The sequence below is a fragment of the Mytilus trossulus genome, chromosome 14, assembly GCF_036588685.1.
Source record: "Mytilus trossulus isolate FHL-02 chromosome 14, PNRI_Mtr1.1.1.hap1, whole genome shotgun sequence".
In the NCBI taxonomy this organism is placed as follows: domain Eukaryota; kingdom Metazoa; phylum Mollusca; class Bivalvia; order Mytilida; family Mytilidae; genus Mytilus; species Mytilus trossulus.
The window spans coordinates 48187657-48205369 of record NC_086386.1 but is presented as its reverse complement, the minus strand read 5'-3'; the positions used below and the strand labels follow the sequence as shown (position 1 = coordinate 48205369).

General features: G+C 31.9%; 1 protein-coding gene across 1 annotated transcript in view; it reads left to right on the top strand.

Annotated features, from left to right (window-relative positions):
• The window catches only part of LOC134697826 (C2 domain-containing protein 3-like), a 40367-nt gene extending 23511 nt beyond the window's left edge, over positions 1-16856 (top strand). Inside the window, exons 30-45 of the mRNA XM_063560112.1 lie at positions 131-217; positions 614-718; positions 3198-3378; positions 3793-3921; positions 4556-4792; positions 5190-5330; positions 5796-5907; positions 6478-6636; positions 7000-7099; positions 7468-7691; positions 8142-8298; positions 8844-8895; positions 9518-9645; positions 10117-10538; positions 11332-13192; positions 13634-16856. Of these exons, the coding sequence (XP_063416182.1) occupies positions 131-217; positions 614-718; positions 3198-3378; positions 3793-3921; positions 4556-4792; positions 5190-5330; positions 5796-5907; positions 6478-6636; positions 7000-7099; positions 7468-7691; positions 8142-8298; positions 8844-8895; positions 9518-9645; positions 10117-10538; positions 11332-13192; positions 13634-13813 (4275 nt within the window). The 3' untranslated portion in view covers positions 13814-16856. The remainder of the gene's footprint in view (positions 1-130; positions 218-613; positions 719-3197; positions 3379-3792; positions 3922-4555; positions 4793-5189; positions 5331-5795; positions 5908-6477; positions 6637-6999; positions 7100-7467; positions 7692-8141; positions 8299-8843; positions 8896-9517; positions 9646-10116; positions 10539-11331; positions 13193-13633) is intronic.
• The last annotated feature ends 857 nt before the right edge of the window (positions 16857-17713 follow it).

The following is a 17713-nucleotide window of genomic DNA, read 5'->3' as shown; positions in this document are numbered from 1 at the left end:
TAGAAGCTTTTGTTGATTCAAAGAAAATACAGAAAGAAGAAGATTTACCATGACATATAATTGTCTAAATGTTGCTTAGAATACCTTTCCTAGTCTATATCTAATTAATGTTTTATGTTTAAATTGATAGAATGAATTGAATGCAGCTTTACAGAAGAATCTGTCTGGATCTCAAGTCTGTATATCTGTCAGTGTCATTAGAGCCACTGGATTAAAGGTAATTTTGATTACTGTAAACCAACTTATTTTCTTGGATACTTTATTTCCTGTTTTACCCTTTCTAGACCATTTTGCAGCTATTTAATTTCACAATTTTCTGATTTACTTGATGTAGTTGATAAGGAAAGAGCCAGATTTTACATATTGGCGTCGATTTATGTTCGCGTTATTTTTCTAGTCGCAAAAATAAATTGGTTTACAGTATTTATTGTGAAAGTTGATTTTATATCTTTTCATAGATGATTAAACTTCAAAGATTAAGCATCAATTCATAGATAATGTTATTTTACAAACAATTTTTTAGATATTCCTAAAAAAACATCTTTAAATAGTTATTTTTCTTTAAATAAGAAATGTGTGATCTTCAAGAACAGATTGAATTTTTTGTTAATAGGCAGCAGCTGAATCCATAGCCCATCTTGATACAGGGATGCAGTATCCTGCTGAAGTTGGTGTCAACTCATATGTCAAAGTCAGACTCTCTTTCCTTCAGAAACAGGTAGGTACCATAATATTTATATAAGAAGCAAATACAACCTGAATTCATGTATGCAGACCCTGTACTTTAGATTTCATGTTCAGTTTATGCCTATAGTTTAATTTAAGCCTAGTGTTTGAGTCAGGTATAAATGGGCTGATCATGCATCTGATTTGTCATTATCTATTACAGATCACTTCATTTGCACTTATTATCCTAGAGTCATTTTGATTGTTTGCTATGTATGACATATTAAAAGTCACTGATAGGGTCTCATGTATTGAATCTCTCAGATTGAATGAAAGATGTGTTATTAAATGTTTATTAGAACCATTGTTACCAAAGATTTAAAAAAAATGTTAGGCAGTATCATCATTATAATTGCTAGAATAACTTATTTTTACATTGGAGGATCCAGGGGGGGGTCAGGGTTGGAATTCCCCCTTTTTTTTAGTCCGATCAATGCATTTGAATTGGGACATATAGTTGGAACCCCCCTTTTGTCCTGGTTTGGGACCCCCCCCCCCCTTTTTAGCTCACCTGGCCCGAAGGGCCAAGTGAGCTTTTCTCATCACTTGGCGTCCGTCGTCCGTCGTCGTCGTCCGTCGTCGTTAACTTTTACAAAAATCTTCTCCTCTGAAACTACTGGGCCAAATTAAACCAAACTTGGCCACAATCATCATTGGGGTATCTAGTTTAAAAAATGTGTGGCGTGACCCGCCAAACCAACCAAGATGGCCGCCATGGCTAAAAATAGAACATAGGGGTAAAATGCAGTTTTTGGCTTATAACTCAAAAACCAAAGCATTTAGAGCAAATCTGACGGGGGGTAAAATTGTTTATCAGGTCAAGATCTATCTGCCCTGAAATTTTCAGATGAATCGGACAACCCGTTGTTGGGTTGCTGCCCCTGAATTGGTAATTTTAGGGAAATTTTGCTGTTTTTGGTTATTTTCTTGAATATTATTATCGATAGAGATAAACTGTAAACAGCAATAATGTTCAGCAAAGTAAGATCTACAAATAAGTCAACATAACCAAAATGGTCAATTGACCCCTTTAGGAGTTATTGCCCTTTATAGTCAATTTTTAACCATTTTTTGTAAATCTTAGTAATCTTTTACAAAAATCTTCTCCTCTGAAACTACCAAGCCAAATTAAAACAAACTTGGCCACAATCATCATTGGGGTATATAGTTTAAAAAATGTGTGGCGTGACCCAGCCAATTAACCAAGATGGCCGCCATGGCTAAAAATAGAACATAGGGGTAAAATGCAGTTTTTGGCTTATAACTCAAAAACCAAAGCATTTAGAGCAAATCTGACAGGGAGTAAAATTGTTTATCAGTTCAAGATCTATCTGCCCTGAAATTTTCAGATGAATTGGACAACACGTTGTTGGGTTGCTGCCCCTGAATTGGTAATTTTAGGGAAATTTTGCTGTTTTTCGTTATTATCTTGAATATTATTATAGATAGAGATAAACTGTAAACAAAAATAATGTTCATCAAAGTAAGATCTACAAATAAGTCACCATGATCAAAATGGTCAATTGACCCCTTTAGGAGTTATTGCCCTTTATAGTCAATTTTTAACCATTTTTTGTAAATCTTAGTAATCTTTTACAAAAATCTTCTCCTCTAAAACTACCAGGATAAATTAAAACAAACTTGGCCGCAATCATTATTGGGGTACCTAGTTTAAAAAATGTGTGGCATGACCTGGCCAACCAACCAACATGGCCGCCATGGCTAAAAATAGAACATAGGGGTAAAATGCAGTTTTTGGCTAAAACTCAAAAACCAAAGCATTTAGAGCAAATCTGACAGGGAGTTAAATTGTTTATCAGGTCAAGATCAATCTGCCATGAAATTTGCAGATGGATCGGACAACCTGCTGTTAGGTTGCTGCCCCTGAATTAGTCATTTTAAGGAAATTTTGCCGTTTTTTGTTATTATCTTGAATATTATTATAGATAGAGATAAACTTTAAACAGCAACAATGTACAGCAAAGTAAGACCCAAAAATAAGTTAACATGACCAAAATGGTCAATTGACCCCTTAAGGAGTTATTGTCCTTTATAGTGCATTTTTAACAATTTTCATAAAATTTGTAAATTTTAACTAACATTTTCGACTAAAACTTTTAGGCCAAGTTCAATATAGATAGAAATAATTGTAAGCAGCAAGAATGTTCAGTAAAGTAAGATGTACAAACACATCACCATCACCAAAACACAATTTTGTCATGAATTCAAATGCATCCTTTGTTTAATATTCACATAGACCAAGGTGAGCGACACAGGCTCTTTGGAGCCTCTAGTTTTTTTAAATGGCTGGATCCGCCCCTGCTTTACAGATTAGACAATTTCATATAACATGACTATATCTAGAGCAAGCAGGAAACAGGGTTTCATTGATTATAGAATATAGCTCAAGAATAAATATACCAATGTTACAAAAATTAATCTAAAAAAACTGTGTTTTCATTCTTTTACAGGATGAGAGATTAACCAGAACAATAGCCAGAACATTCTGTCCTGAATATTCTCACCATATGGATTTCCCATGTCCTTTGTTATGGACAGAACCAGACAGTGATGCCATGACCTTAGCTGAAATTCTAGAGTGTGGAGAAATAACACTGGAAATCTGGCATCAAGTCCCTGGCATGTCCTCAGGTACAAATTAAAAAAAACATTGTTGACAGCCCTTAAAAAAATGTAAAATTTAATTAAGGTAAACTACTTATTGTACCATTTATCCTGGCATTACTTAATTTCATTTTGTTTTCCATTTAAACATACACAGTACAGTCTGTTAAGACATGTTGAGTAAGCATCATAGCAGTTGTAAAGCATAATATTTTATTCTCATATATCAATAATTAAAGAAAGAAATTTGTAGAAGATTATGAAAAAATAGGGGACATAAAATTTTGTTTGAAAGCTTACTTTCATATTGAACCTTATTTGTAAGAAACTTTTAAGCATGAACTTAATAAATAAATACATCTTTTAAATCCTTAAATTGAGAAACTCCAATATACTGTTGTATAAGTTGGATTTTTATTTTATTTGTTTCTTTATGTTCAGATTTCGACAGACATTTACTGCAGGATATGGACAGTGGAATTAAAGGGAGACAACTTCTAGGAAAGACTGGAGATGTTCTGCTAGGAACAGTAACTTTGTCATTAGCATCTTTACTAACTCACAGAACAGGTATATTATTCAAATTTGAGTCTGCTGTTTTTCACTTTCATTAAAAAATTTCCTCTTACACATTTGACTGAATGTATAATGTGAAGTATCATATTAACAGTTACTCATAGTAATACCAGCCCTCCTCTTTTTTTGGATACCATATTTGAATAAAATTAAAGATGAACAGACAGGCTGATAATTACGATAAGAGAATCAGAAAATATGACCAAAGTACAATACCGGTATATATTGAATTAATTATTGATTTAAGTAAATGTCAATAAATTTGGCAAGTAAATGACTGCCAGGTTTTAATTGTTGTCTGCTATTTGGTCGGGTTGTTGTCTTTTTGACATATTTCCTATTTCCATTCTCAATTTTTTTGAACAGTTTGCCTGCTTGAAAATCAAATGCTTTTGTTGAATGTTTTTGCCCAGTAAATGACTGCCAGCCTTCAGCTGCTGTCTGCTGGTTGGTCAGGCTGTTTTTTCTTTGACATATTCCCCATTTCCAATCTCAATTTTATGAACAGTTTGCCATGCTTGAAAATCAAATGCTTTTGTTGTTGTATCTTTTCTCAAAAATAATGTTGGAAAACTATGTAGTGAAAAGTTAAAGGGCTTAAGTCAAGATATTAAAATTGGTGTTTTAGGAATAACTGGTTGGTATGCCGTGAACTCACCGCCATCAGGTTGGAATGAGGACACCAGTTATACAGAGGAGACAAACAGTGGTAACAGAGGTTTAGAACGTGTGGTAGGAGGACTAGAGATGGCTGTCAAGTTTGCTCATCACAATGATAGGGAGAGAGTGATACACACAGCCAGAGGTGTAGGATGGTCCCCTATAGAACTCAATGTAGAGGAGGAAGACGCTTGGGAAAGTGATGGTAATTACCTTCCTTTGAAGTGAATTTTTGATTTTGTATATCATAGCGTTGAAAGAGTTTCTGCTGACTATTTCTTATAGGGTGTCAGTGGCTGTTATTTGGTGCTTACTTGTATGTAGGCCATTCCTTTAGAAAGGATCACTATCACAATAATGATAATGTTCTGTGATTGGATGTAACTTAAAAATGAGGATTATTAACCCAAATTTTCATGTGCATACATAAAAAAAATCTTTTATTTCTTAATTATATGTTACCCTTGAAATTCTTGGATGAGATTGAATAAACAATTATTTATTTTTTAATTTTATGATTTAGTTTTGGTAGAATTGTAGGTCAATTCCAAATTAAAAGAAAGCATTTGGATTATATATTATCTTCCATGTTTTATTTTTAGATGAAGGTAGCGGCAGATATCAGAATGTGACAGTATCAGTAGACCAAGTCTCCTTCCCTGTCCAGAATGCACTAATTACAGGTCAAAACAGTCTGGATAAGTCTGCAAGATGTTATGTTAGATATAAAGTCTATGATAAAGGTGTGTAAAAAACGTTAATTCAATTAAAAATTATTTCTAACATAAATTACTTGTCTCAACATTATTTAAACGTGAAAAGTGTATCTTGTTTTAAAAATATTTGCCACAAAAAAAACCAGTTGAAACTTTGAGTATTAATATTCATTTTACCAGAAGTAATGAAACTACGAATACATTTGTGAGAACTAAAATTCAAGTGCCCAAAAAGTTCATGTTTTGTCAAACAAGTGGTAGAATGTTATAACTGCTATTCCAGAATTAATTGTATGATGGCTGGAAGGCATCTAACAGTAAACAGATAATGATATTTGGGTTCAAAACAAAGTTTTCACAAAGAAACACACTCAATTTGTAAAATTTAATGAGCAAGGGTTAAATAGTGCCTTCCAATCCCCCCAAAAAATATTGAATTTTTAGATACTCCTTTCAAAGTGATATTGTATTAACAATTGAGATTATTTGTAGGTGCTGTTGTATCCAAGATTATGCCTATGTCTGTGAACAGTGAAGGTTATATTGTATCACAGTTAAATCACAATCACAACTTCCAGATATCGGTTACTTCTCCATATAAGTGGTAAGTCTTAATGTTTTTACACAACGCCTGAACATCTTATTCATCATCTTATAAACAAAGTGATATTATTATTATAAATTTGTAGTTATTGAATATAATTTGACAACTTATATAGAGGCATGAACAATTTGCCACTTGACAATTAGCAATCAATCAAATCAGTCATTGATAGTTTATATATTTGTGAAGGATGTCAAATACTCATTTTTATTCTACATTATGAAATACTGTAGATGCTACTGTTTTTACTAACAGGTCATTTATACTAGATTTATTTTTTCAGTTCACATTTTTTGTTTAATTTCATTATATATTTAGTTTCTGTAATAATTCAAAGGGGGATATAAGTATTGCTCTTGATAACACTTTTATGAAAGTTTTTAAAAGTAGTTTTTAATGTTGAGAATAAAAGATGATGGGGAATCTCAATTAGACATCAGCTTAACAACAACATTTTATAAATATATGTGTCTTAGTTTGTAGGAATAGTGCAAGAGAATTTGCAAATCTATTTCTAACTAACCAAAATACAGAAATCTGAAGGTTTTATTTGATGTAATATATTAACAGGTATTTACGAGAGGAGAAATTAGAAATCCAAATTTGGGTAACATATGCCAGTCGTAAGCACCATAAAAATAAACCACAACATAGAGACAAGCTAATTGGTACTGCATACATAGATATGGAATCACTTAACGATGAAAGGAGAAAACAACATAGAGTCAGGTACAATCAATTAAAGCTGGTGACATATTTAAATTGAGCTGAAAATAAAGAATTTGTTTGAACCAGAATTTGTAAAAGAGGTTCTGAATGTTATATTGAATATAAGTCATAGTTTCAAGTTCCTTTAACAAAAATTGAAAGTTTTTTTATCAGAAAGTGAAAAAAATCAAATATATAATGATATAGAAATGAATAGAAGGACCAAGCATAATAATTTTAACAGTTTCTTGTATATAATATATTTATATTCAGTCAAAAGAAATGACAATACTTTCAAATATCAATGTAAATAAACATAACAATAAGTAAAGTGAAAGCAAGCTCATACAAGATGATAAAATGTCTTTGTTTCTGTACTTTCAGTGGAATGTATCCCTTGTTTAAACCTGGATCTTCTAGTTTAGGTGGTGCCTTTGCAAGGGCTCATATAACCTCCAAACCACAGTTTGGCCCTCTCCATCAGGTAAATACAGGATTAAGACTCACAAATAATATTTTTACTTAATGTTTTGTGTTTTGTTGATAGAATTCATTCATAATTTACCCTCCTTGCTGGCTTCCATAGTGTAGATTAAGCATACTCAGAAAATAAGAGTTTTTATATTTTTCTTTCTTTTTCTTTGAAAAAAAATCCTTAAACATTTTGAAATGCCATTCAAAGAGTGCATACAAATCAAAAACAACAATTGAGATACATAAAGATAGTTTTTACCAGCATAAATGTCTAGGCATGACAGTTATTTATTAATTGAGATGTTTAGATAAAGAATCAAAAAACTTTGTGAAACCTGAATGTAGAATTTAACCATTGAAATATTTCTGATATTTTAGGATCAAAGTGAAGATGATTTGGAAGACGAGTTATCTGAAAAATCAGTGACAGAGGATCCTGATTATGATCCAAATGACAGCTTCCACCAATTGTCTAGCCTTAAGAAGGAGAAGTCTAAGAAATCTAATCTGAGTGTTGTTGAAGAGAAAGAATCATCAGTGTTTAGTGTTGTGATCTCTATAGACAGAGCCATGCATTTACCACATATTGTTGACAAATCAAGGTAGAGTTGTCTTCTCTTAGAAATCATTCTGGCAAAGCAAAGTACTGGATTTTCCAAAAATTTTAAAAGCATTTATTATTGCCATTTGTGCACGCTGCACAGAATTAAATTATTTCAATGTAAGAAAACTTTGCATACAAACTTAATAATGCTATCCAAATTTGAAATGAAAATCTGAATAAAAGTGGGTTTTTTTTGCATTATATTAAATTATCATAATGATTTTTAATTTACAGTACTTTTAAATACAACTATAGTGTCAAATTACAATGGCATAATAGATTTTGTTTTAATAGGGTAATTCAATCATGATACCAAAGATTGTACCTGTTGTATGATTTTTATTGATTTGATACTGTTAAGTATTGAACACTTCCAACAGTGATTTGTAGACAGCAGTTCTGTTTTCACGAATTTAAAAACAGGAACTAATCTGTAATTTTCTTTTAGATCTGATGAAAGTCATCCCAATGCTTATGTGTCTTACCAGACCTCAGAATCATCAACTCCGTCCTACACAGCAGTATATCACAACTCAGATAGTCCCATCTGGGATCATCAACATGAAACTAAACTTAGTACAGAATTACTGTATCAGGAAAATAAGGTAACTATATTAAAATTCATTTTGAGACCAGATATTGTTTGCACTGATGACAAAGTTACCAAATTTAAACTGCACCATTTTTTATGCCCCCATTGTAGCTGTGTTTTACCCTTGTTAGTCAATCTGTACATTTGGTTTAATTTGTTTCCTTTCTTTTTAACTTTGTACGCAAGTTGGGGCATCATCTGAGTCCCAATGATACACTCACTGTCTATTGTTAAATACAAACAAAAAACATAAAAGTGTTAGTGTGATAAGAGAACTAAATAGCAGTTTGAAAATCAAAAGTTTTTAAAATTTTATGTATACAGTACTCAGTTCCTTTTTGCTCAAATTATTTAATTTGCTTCGGTATAAATCAATCAAGTAATAAAATTTTGACCTTCATGTATTTTGACTACTGTTCATTTGTAATTGTTGACTCATTAGGACATTTTCTGTGGACTCACTCTAGAAAAAAAATAAAAAGTTACCATTATTAAAATATCACTAGCAACTTATAGTTATTTGTTACATAAAGCATAAAATATAATATTTAATTCCAGAATTTAGTGCTCAAAGTTTGGCATAAACCTCATGGTGCTTCAAAAGAACCAGGTATGTGATAGATAAAGTTAAGATAACTAATTCAATTTTGTATCTGAGATAAAAGCATCAAGCTGGTTTAAACAGTGGACTGTTTTAAATATTTGATTTAATTAATATAAAAAAGAAGTAGTGGTATGAACTCCAATAAGACAACTCTCCACAATAGACCAAAATGAAACAGAAATTAATAAACTTCAGGTCACTGTACGGCCTTCAACAATGAGCAAAGCCTATACTGCATAGTTCGCTATAAAAGGACCTGAAATGACAATGCAAAACAATTCAAACGAGAAAACTAACGGCATCATTTATATAAAAAAAAATGAATGAAAAACAGATATTTAACACCTAAACAAACGACAACCACTGAATTACAGGCTCCTGACTTGGGACAGGCACATACATACACATTGTGGAGGGATTAAACATGTGAGCGGGATCCAAAACCACCACTAACCTGGGACAGTGGTATAACAGTACAACATTAGAACAAACTATAAAAATCAGTTAATTAATGTCCATTTCAGTAGTAAATTTGATTGTTCGCCTTTCTATATTTCTGTGCATTCACAACAGTTCACATGGCTGTTATGTTTTAACAATGTTCAACATTCTTCATTATCTTTGACAGACAAATCAGCTGATCGAGTGTTAGGATTTGTGTCGGTAGATTTAACTCCCCTGTTGTCAGGGTTACAGGCAATTTGTGGTTGGTACAATATAACAGACTTCAATGGCCAGTGCAAAGGACAAATTATGGTAAATATTTTTGTTTAAATATATAGATATATCTTTTAACTTAAAAATTCTTTAATATATTTTCTTTTATATTGCAGTGTCAAACATTTTCTCTTGTGACATTGAATGTCCATTAAAGATAGAAATATAGTAATACTGTGTATTATTTGTCCTGAATTATGTAGTTCAATATATTTAATCTTGAATGTTAATCTTTTCTGGATGAGTTTGTATATCTTTTAAATATAGTTTATTTTCCCCGAATTTATTTATCCATTGTCAGCATATATATAGCATATATAGCATGTGCTTCATTTTACATACATTCTTAATTGTTTACCAAACATCTAAACATAAAAACACATTAAATGTTAAATTATCTAAATCACACCAATTGTTAACAGATCGTAAATGAATTCAGTAGAAACTAAACAAGACATCATAATTTACAGAAAATTTAATTTTTGTAAAACTATGTTTATTTTATTTCAGGTAAACATATGTCCACAGGATTCAGTGACACAGTACAACTTATCTGAACACGGAGTTCAACCGACCAGTTTACCTGCTGGTGTCAGTACATCTGGAATCTGGTTCTGTGATCCACCGATGTCACTACCGACAACTACTGCTCCCTTTACCAGCAATCTACCTCACTTTAATGCACATTATGATCAGGTCCAAAATCACCATCAACAGTTACAACAACAGCTTAGCGAAAATATACGAACATTCCTTCAGAGACATGAGGAGAATCAGGAATCTCCTGTATCTACTCTCCCGTCCAATGTCACTCTTCAGACAAGTCTGTCATCCAGTGTGCCGTCCCTCAGCCAAGTGCCAAGTCTTTCAACTGCCCACTATGATGGTGGTGCCAGTGACTCCTCTAGGTCATATTTGTTTTCATCACTCAGGTTAGTTTGTTGTATACAGTACTTAGTAAAAGATTTCCATAGATATATTAGGTATATCTTAGAAAGTTTGTCAGGATGCCTCTATCTGTGTACATGTTCTCTAATTTATTAACATCAATGCAAGTTTCTAATAGTAAAAATTAAGAAAGAGAATGACATTTTAAAGACATTTCTACATTTATTGATCCGACACAACCAACCAAAATTTTTAAGTGTAATGGTTATGCTAAAATGAAAGACTTTACAACTATGTTGTGGTTGTTTTAAAAAAAAAATATGTGAAAAAGATTTTTGTGGGCATTGAACAAATGAAGTAAACTTTAGATATAACAAGATGTTGGATGTTGTAGGATTTCCAATGAGACAACTATCCAGCAAAATATCAGTACTGTATAGTAAGCTGAAAAAGGCCCGGATAACACAATGTGAATTAATACAATTTTAGTCAGTGCTTTACACAACATCTAAAATCTGTTGGAAAAGGCTGGACCTATCAGAACAATGCTTAGCACCAAAAAAAAAATACAAAGACAAAACCTACAACAAATTTTTCAAAGAACAGTTACTGGAAACTAATAAAAGTCATATTTCTACAAATAGATAGATAATATTTTCAACCACAAAACTATCAACCTGTACACCTCCAAGTGATTTAACATAAATATGTTGTCAGCAATCTGATCATTTACAGTTATTGTATTTTAATGCTGAAAGACTCATTATTAGTATAAAGTATTTGAAGTTTAATTATCTTAACAATATTTATTAATTGCTAATTTTATGTTTATTTCAGAAAACAAATGCAGGACTTGGACGAGATAACATACAAGCTCAAACAGAAACTGGTAACCTCTCCACCAACAACAGGAAGTTCATTCTATGTTCAGCATCCACCTCAGTATGTTACATCTTATGACACTCCACACTTGAACCAATCAGGATCAAGTATACCAGTCACATGTCAGTCACAACAGTTGGCTAACTCACTAACTCAGTCTGGTGTTTCTACCTTATCTTCCCTTCAGTTTGCACAGAGTCGACAGGATACAGTAAGGCAAAATGAGGCAGAGTTAATGTTGACTGGATCCCAGGAGGCTGAATCCTCTCAAACGGGAGCAGATTCTGGAGCCTTCTCAGCAACTCATTCTAGTGAGAAATATCAAGACCATGATGCTTTAGATTCTCATAGGAGTGGAAGTGATAAACTTGATACGTTCCGATTTGGCACAACTCCAAGAGATTTTGTTGGACTCACTGAGACTAACAGTACATTAGCATGTGATTCTACACCTAGGGACCAGTCTAATAACTCTGATACAGGGATAAACATGAAGTTTACACCTAGAGATGATGAATTATTGTCAACTTCAAACACATTTACTTCAAATGCTACTCCCAGGGACCCTACCGTATTAGGTGTGACTCCCAGAGACAATTATTCCCCTCGAGAAATTACGGAAAATTCTGATCCTTCATCATTAGGATTTCTATATCATGGAGAAAATTCACAACGAAGTACTGGGTCATTCAAACTTGATTCAGCAAGGTCGTCAAATGGAAATGGCAATGGACATAACCATGTCGATCCTAAGGAAATGAGTATAATTCAGGAGAAAACAGAATACGAAGGATCTGACGGCGAGGGCGATCCAAATTATTATCATCGTTATCGAGATATTCTTGATGAGGAGGAAAAGGAAGATGATTCAGATGCTGAAAGAAGCGATGAAGATGTTATTATGCCAAGAACTCTAAATGATGTATCAGGAAAGTTTGGCGGAATTCCATCTTCTGATCATTCCTTTCACCGGACTTTAAAGCCCAGGGATAAGATGGTGTCAAATGATATTAATAGTAGTGCTACAAATGTAAGAGACAAAATGAATGGGGATAGTTTCTTTGACATTGAATCTGTTCCAAACTCTAGAACGCCACAACGAACTCAGGTTTTACGAGAACAGTTTGTTGAAAAAGATAGCTGGTTTTCTGATAATGAAGATGATGAGGAAAACGAAAGATCACGATATAAACCATCATGGAGTCCTAAGAGTAACAAGCATGAGGAATTTAATTTAAATCTTCACGAAAATATTGATGATTTGAACAGAAGTGGTGATGCTGACACTGATCGTTTACTTGAAAATGTTGACCTAGAGTCTGAAAATTCTGGTAGTGTCACACAAAGAGAACGAATGTCGCGTGTGTCATCAGCAGGAAGTCAACGATCTTTACCATCTAGATCTGAATATTCAGCGGAAAGTGATCATGTGCCAAAATCTCCTAGAGCTTTATATAACAAAGTTGTTGACGAACTTGACGATTATTTTTATCCAAATGAAACAACTCCAAAGACTCGAGATCATACAGAGGCCAAATTATCTGTAGAAAGTGCTAATAGTTCTCGCTCAGCAACTCCAGTGCCAACAATAAGAGAAAGTGAAATTGACACTAACTTAAGGAATAGTGATGCTAACCAATATTCTGACTATGAGGAAGATGATTTTGAAAGTAGAAAAACTAAAAAGTCATCTTTTAAAAGTGAAAGTAGAACCTCTGCTATGCCAAACTTTTTCCTTCCTGCTCAGCATTTGGAAGCTTCAATGAAAGCACTAGATATAGCTACGTCAGGACCTTCTCATCCAAATAGTGAAAAGGTGTGTTTATGTTTTAACCAATTAATGCACATTACCTTGTAGTTTTCAACACTGTAAAACATTTTCTTGCATAATATTTCTGTGTAATATACACTTAAAATGGCATGACCCTCTAGGTAGAAATGAAAATAATTATTGTAAAATCAAATGAAGACATCTTTTTATACTCTTAATTTAATTAATGAAATTATTAGAATAATTGTCCAGAAATGACCTTTTATGAGCTATAGAAGTCTTACAAGAAAAGAAAAATAGGTGTTTTTGGTCATAATAGTTAACCCTATGTAGCTAGAAAAAAAGAAGGAGTCCAAACATTGGATAAATATTCTTAACCCTCACTGTAGTACATCCTTAAGTATGTCATTATACTCATCCTCTCAAATTTTGTGCAAAGTTGTCCTTCATTTTTGAATTTTAAAATGTATATTATATTTAATTTAGGATTCTGATGTGTCTGATGATCCTGAAAGACAACAAGGGAAGACAAAGGAGGCATTCCATATGAAACAGAAACTTTCTGTGGACAAGAAAAAATTTAATGGACAAACAAAGGGCAGACAACTCCCAACAGCTGAAGAAGCAAAAAGAATAGCCAAGATTTTCTCATCCAAGCTGTCATGAATACTTAACAATATTATGTAAATTATCTTTTGATATTCTGAAGTGCCAAAATATTTGTATTGGGTGTAAGATGCATTTGGTGTTAATGCTCGTTGTATGTCCTGTTCTCCGATTGGTGAATTAATGAATCGCTTGTGTTTCATGCACAAGTGGTGTAAAAAAGGAAATTATTCATACAATATTTACAAAAAATGTGGTCAGAATAGTATTGGAAATATGTTTGTATTCTACAGCTCCGTGATTGTAGACATATATAATATCCAAAAGACTGAAATCAATTATACGACCGCAAATTTGAGGTAGTAATATGTTATGGTGGTTCTTGTTGTTGCTAAAATACATTTCTGAAAACAGAATCCTAGATAGGGTCAGTTAAGTAGGTAAATAGTCGGTAAGAAGAAAAAATACAGTGAAATAAAATATAAGTGATATCAATTTTATCCTGAAAATATGTTGTTATTGATTAATTTTGTTAAGATATATGCGAACCAAATACATATGTCTGTTCCTGGCCTTAGTTGGAGTCTAATACCAATCATGCAATGGCAAACTATAATCGTTGATATTATTCTACAAAACACACTTTCTGTAATCATTGTTATCCAAAAGCTAAGCTCATTAATGAATAGGAGGATCAATTTGTGGAGAATTTTTCTTAAGTAGAATTTTTTACTTATTCAGCTGAAATATTTCCCATTTTTGAATCATATTAACAAAAAGTAGCAGACATGTATAATATATATCTAACTTTTTTCATTTTCATTGCAAGATAAACTTATAATCTAGTAAATAGATATTATTTTTACTTATCAATATACCTCCATCCATTAATTAAGTTAAGAAATCATTCAATTGACTTGAAATCATTTCTAGAGACATGTTTTTGGGGTTTATTTTGAGGAAAAGAAGTTCCAGTCTGGGAAAAAGAGTTGGTCAGAGCTAAGATTACCATAAATGGGGTCTACTCCCTGTAAGGGAAAATAAACCTCTCAATTATAACTTTACAGTTAAGTTTCATGATTCTGCGGATGTGTAGAGGGAATATAAATATGATAAATGAAACTCTATTATCTGCAGATGAGTTGTAGATAAACTTATTTTTAAAAAGTAAATAGGTAATCATATATGTAGATAGTATTATTTGTTATTTATAATTTTTGTTAGATATCAAGGCTATTTTATATATCTTTCAGCGATAGCATTTTTATTTTTCTTAGAAATGCATGTTAAAATAGTTATAACTGACATTATTTCATGACATATTGTTTGTTAATTAGGACATTAATCTCCCATTTTTCATTACTTTTGTATTTGATTTTGACATGTGTTTCTCTTATTTATCAATTTCAGTCTTTGACTGGTTTTATCTGTGATAATATACTAGTGTAGTCCTTATATAATTCCACCCAGTTTACAGAGGCGGATCCAGAAGGGGCTCTGAGGGGCCTGGTGCCCCCTCCCCTTTTCGTGGGAAAAATTTGGTTGATTATATAGGGATTCACGGAATATTTGATTTCATGGTTTTGCCAAAGTGTGCATAAATGCCAATAGAAAATTTATTCTATATCCATGAAATTGACAAAATAATTAGTATAACAATAATTATAATGAATCATCATTATGTAAGGTAGGTCATATCACATCATGTAGCTATGTTACAATACATTTTTCATGATTTAAAATTGTGTTATAAGGGTACTTAACATATAAAATCTCTTTCTAGTATAGTTTGGCTAAGATTTTGAAATAGCTCATAGTCGTCTTTGTTTATGAATTATAAATGATAAAAATACTTATATGTATGTTCATTTTACTTGGTTTTAAATATCTATACATTATACTTTTTATCATGTATTTAAAGAAAATCATTCCATCTCATGTGAAAACACTCTGAATGTTTTTTATTACCTGCTGGAAAAATTATAAGTAGATATTTTCAGTTTTAGATTTCGAAGCCATCTTTAAAAAGTAATTCACTAATTATTATTTTCATCCATGAACAGAAATATTAACAATTCCTCATTAATAATCCCATTTGAAGAGTTTTACGACATAGTCATTTCATTCAAAAGTCAGTAGGACAATACTGTAGAGTCAATTATTTTCTTGGATACCAATTTTCGTGGGGAAGGAAAACTTACATGTTCGTGGATACTTAAATTCGTTGTTTTGCAGAGTGACTCTACATACAAGCATTAAGAAAAAAGTTCATTCATTGAACATTTTATTTCTTGGTTCAACTATACCCAAGAAATCTACGAAAATCAGTATCCAATGAATAATACTGATTCCACAATAGTTAAAAAATGCATTTATTTATAGATACTTGTAGATGGCATTTCTGTAGCTGAGGGTATTAAGATTAGATTTATTATACCAGTAGGTATTGTAAAGTACAAGAGACATTTTTATATATCTTTACATGTACAATAGTCCTAAGCTTATAAGAGATAAAGATCTGTGTGTGTTTTTGTAACAAACAATATTAAATTTTACCTAAAGGTGTCAAATGCATAACTATTCAAAATATAATTCTTAACTATGCAGCTGTGTTTGTATCTAAATGATAATTTCTTTTTGCATAAAAAAAATCTATCTTATTGAAATTTGGAAAATAGATAATTTTATAAATTCAGTACTTCTGATTTCTGATTTTTTGGACCAAATTTAATTTGTGACATTTTAAATGTTTATTGTTATTTTTTCCTTTTTTATAACAGTAGACTTCAAACATTCCAGTTTTTTATGAAAGCATATTTTTTACATACAAGGAAATGACATTGAATACTTATAAGATGCATGTCAAACTTTATTTGATGATATTATCTTTCTTTTTAATGTTATGGATATTATTATTATTTTTCTATTTAATTGAATATTTAAGGTAAATAATGGGATTTTTAATTGTCCGTCCAATATTTGTAATGTTGTACAAAGTATAAATGAACTGTGACTTGTTTATATTTGTACATATTGTAAGTTATTTATAGAAACAGGTCTTTCCCTACACAAAATAAAACAATAAAGGAAATAGAGAAGTTTATGTGTTTCTTGTTAATGTTAGAGCGAAAAAATTGTTGAAACTTTAGCAACTAACATATAATCTTTCATTGTCAATTAAATGAAGTGAGGGGGATACCAAGGGCCAACCAAAAACAACAGGTGAAAGAGAAGGGGCAACATCATTGTCAAAATAAAAGACAAAAAGACAACATTCCACAAACACTGAAGATTAAGCAACTCAAACTTCACAAAAAAAAAGCTAGAAAATATTACATAAACACTAAAGATAATGCAACTCAAACTTCATAAAAAATAGGCAAGTGCAATATTCCTTCAATTTCTTCTGAATCAGATGCAGTACTGCTCTTACAATTGTAAAAAATTTGTTTCACTTTCTGCAATACTATATATAGTAGTATTATTAAAATCATATGAAGAAGTTCATGGATTCATAATTTATTAAGAGCATGATTTCAAAGGTTCCTCCTGAATAATACTGATGTCAATACATGTACATTGTATAGGAGACAGTACATTGTGCGGCACATATTTGTTCCTGAAAAGTCACCAAAAATAAAGCAGTGGTAGAATACCATTACTCATCTAATATAGTCTCTCCTGTGATGAGTGGTGCAGAATGCAAGACAAAGGTAATGCTTGTACTGAGAGGACGACTTAAACTTTATATTTTAGAAGCAAGAAGAACTGGAAAATCCCAAGCTGCTTATGTTCTAAACTTCTGACATGCATTTGTCTATTGTCCTTTTCCTTATTTTCATAGTTCACTGACTGCAGATGCCTTCTGTTTACTGCATGATGCTGTACAGTGACATATCCAGAACTACTGGGGGTATACTGTAAGGGTTTTGTTCATTGATGAAGGTTGTACCGCCTGAC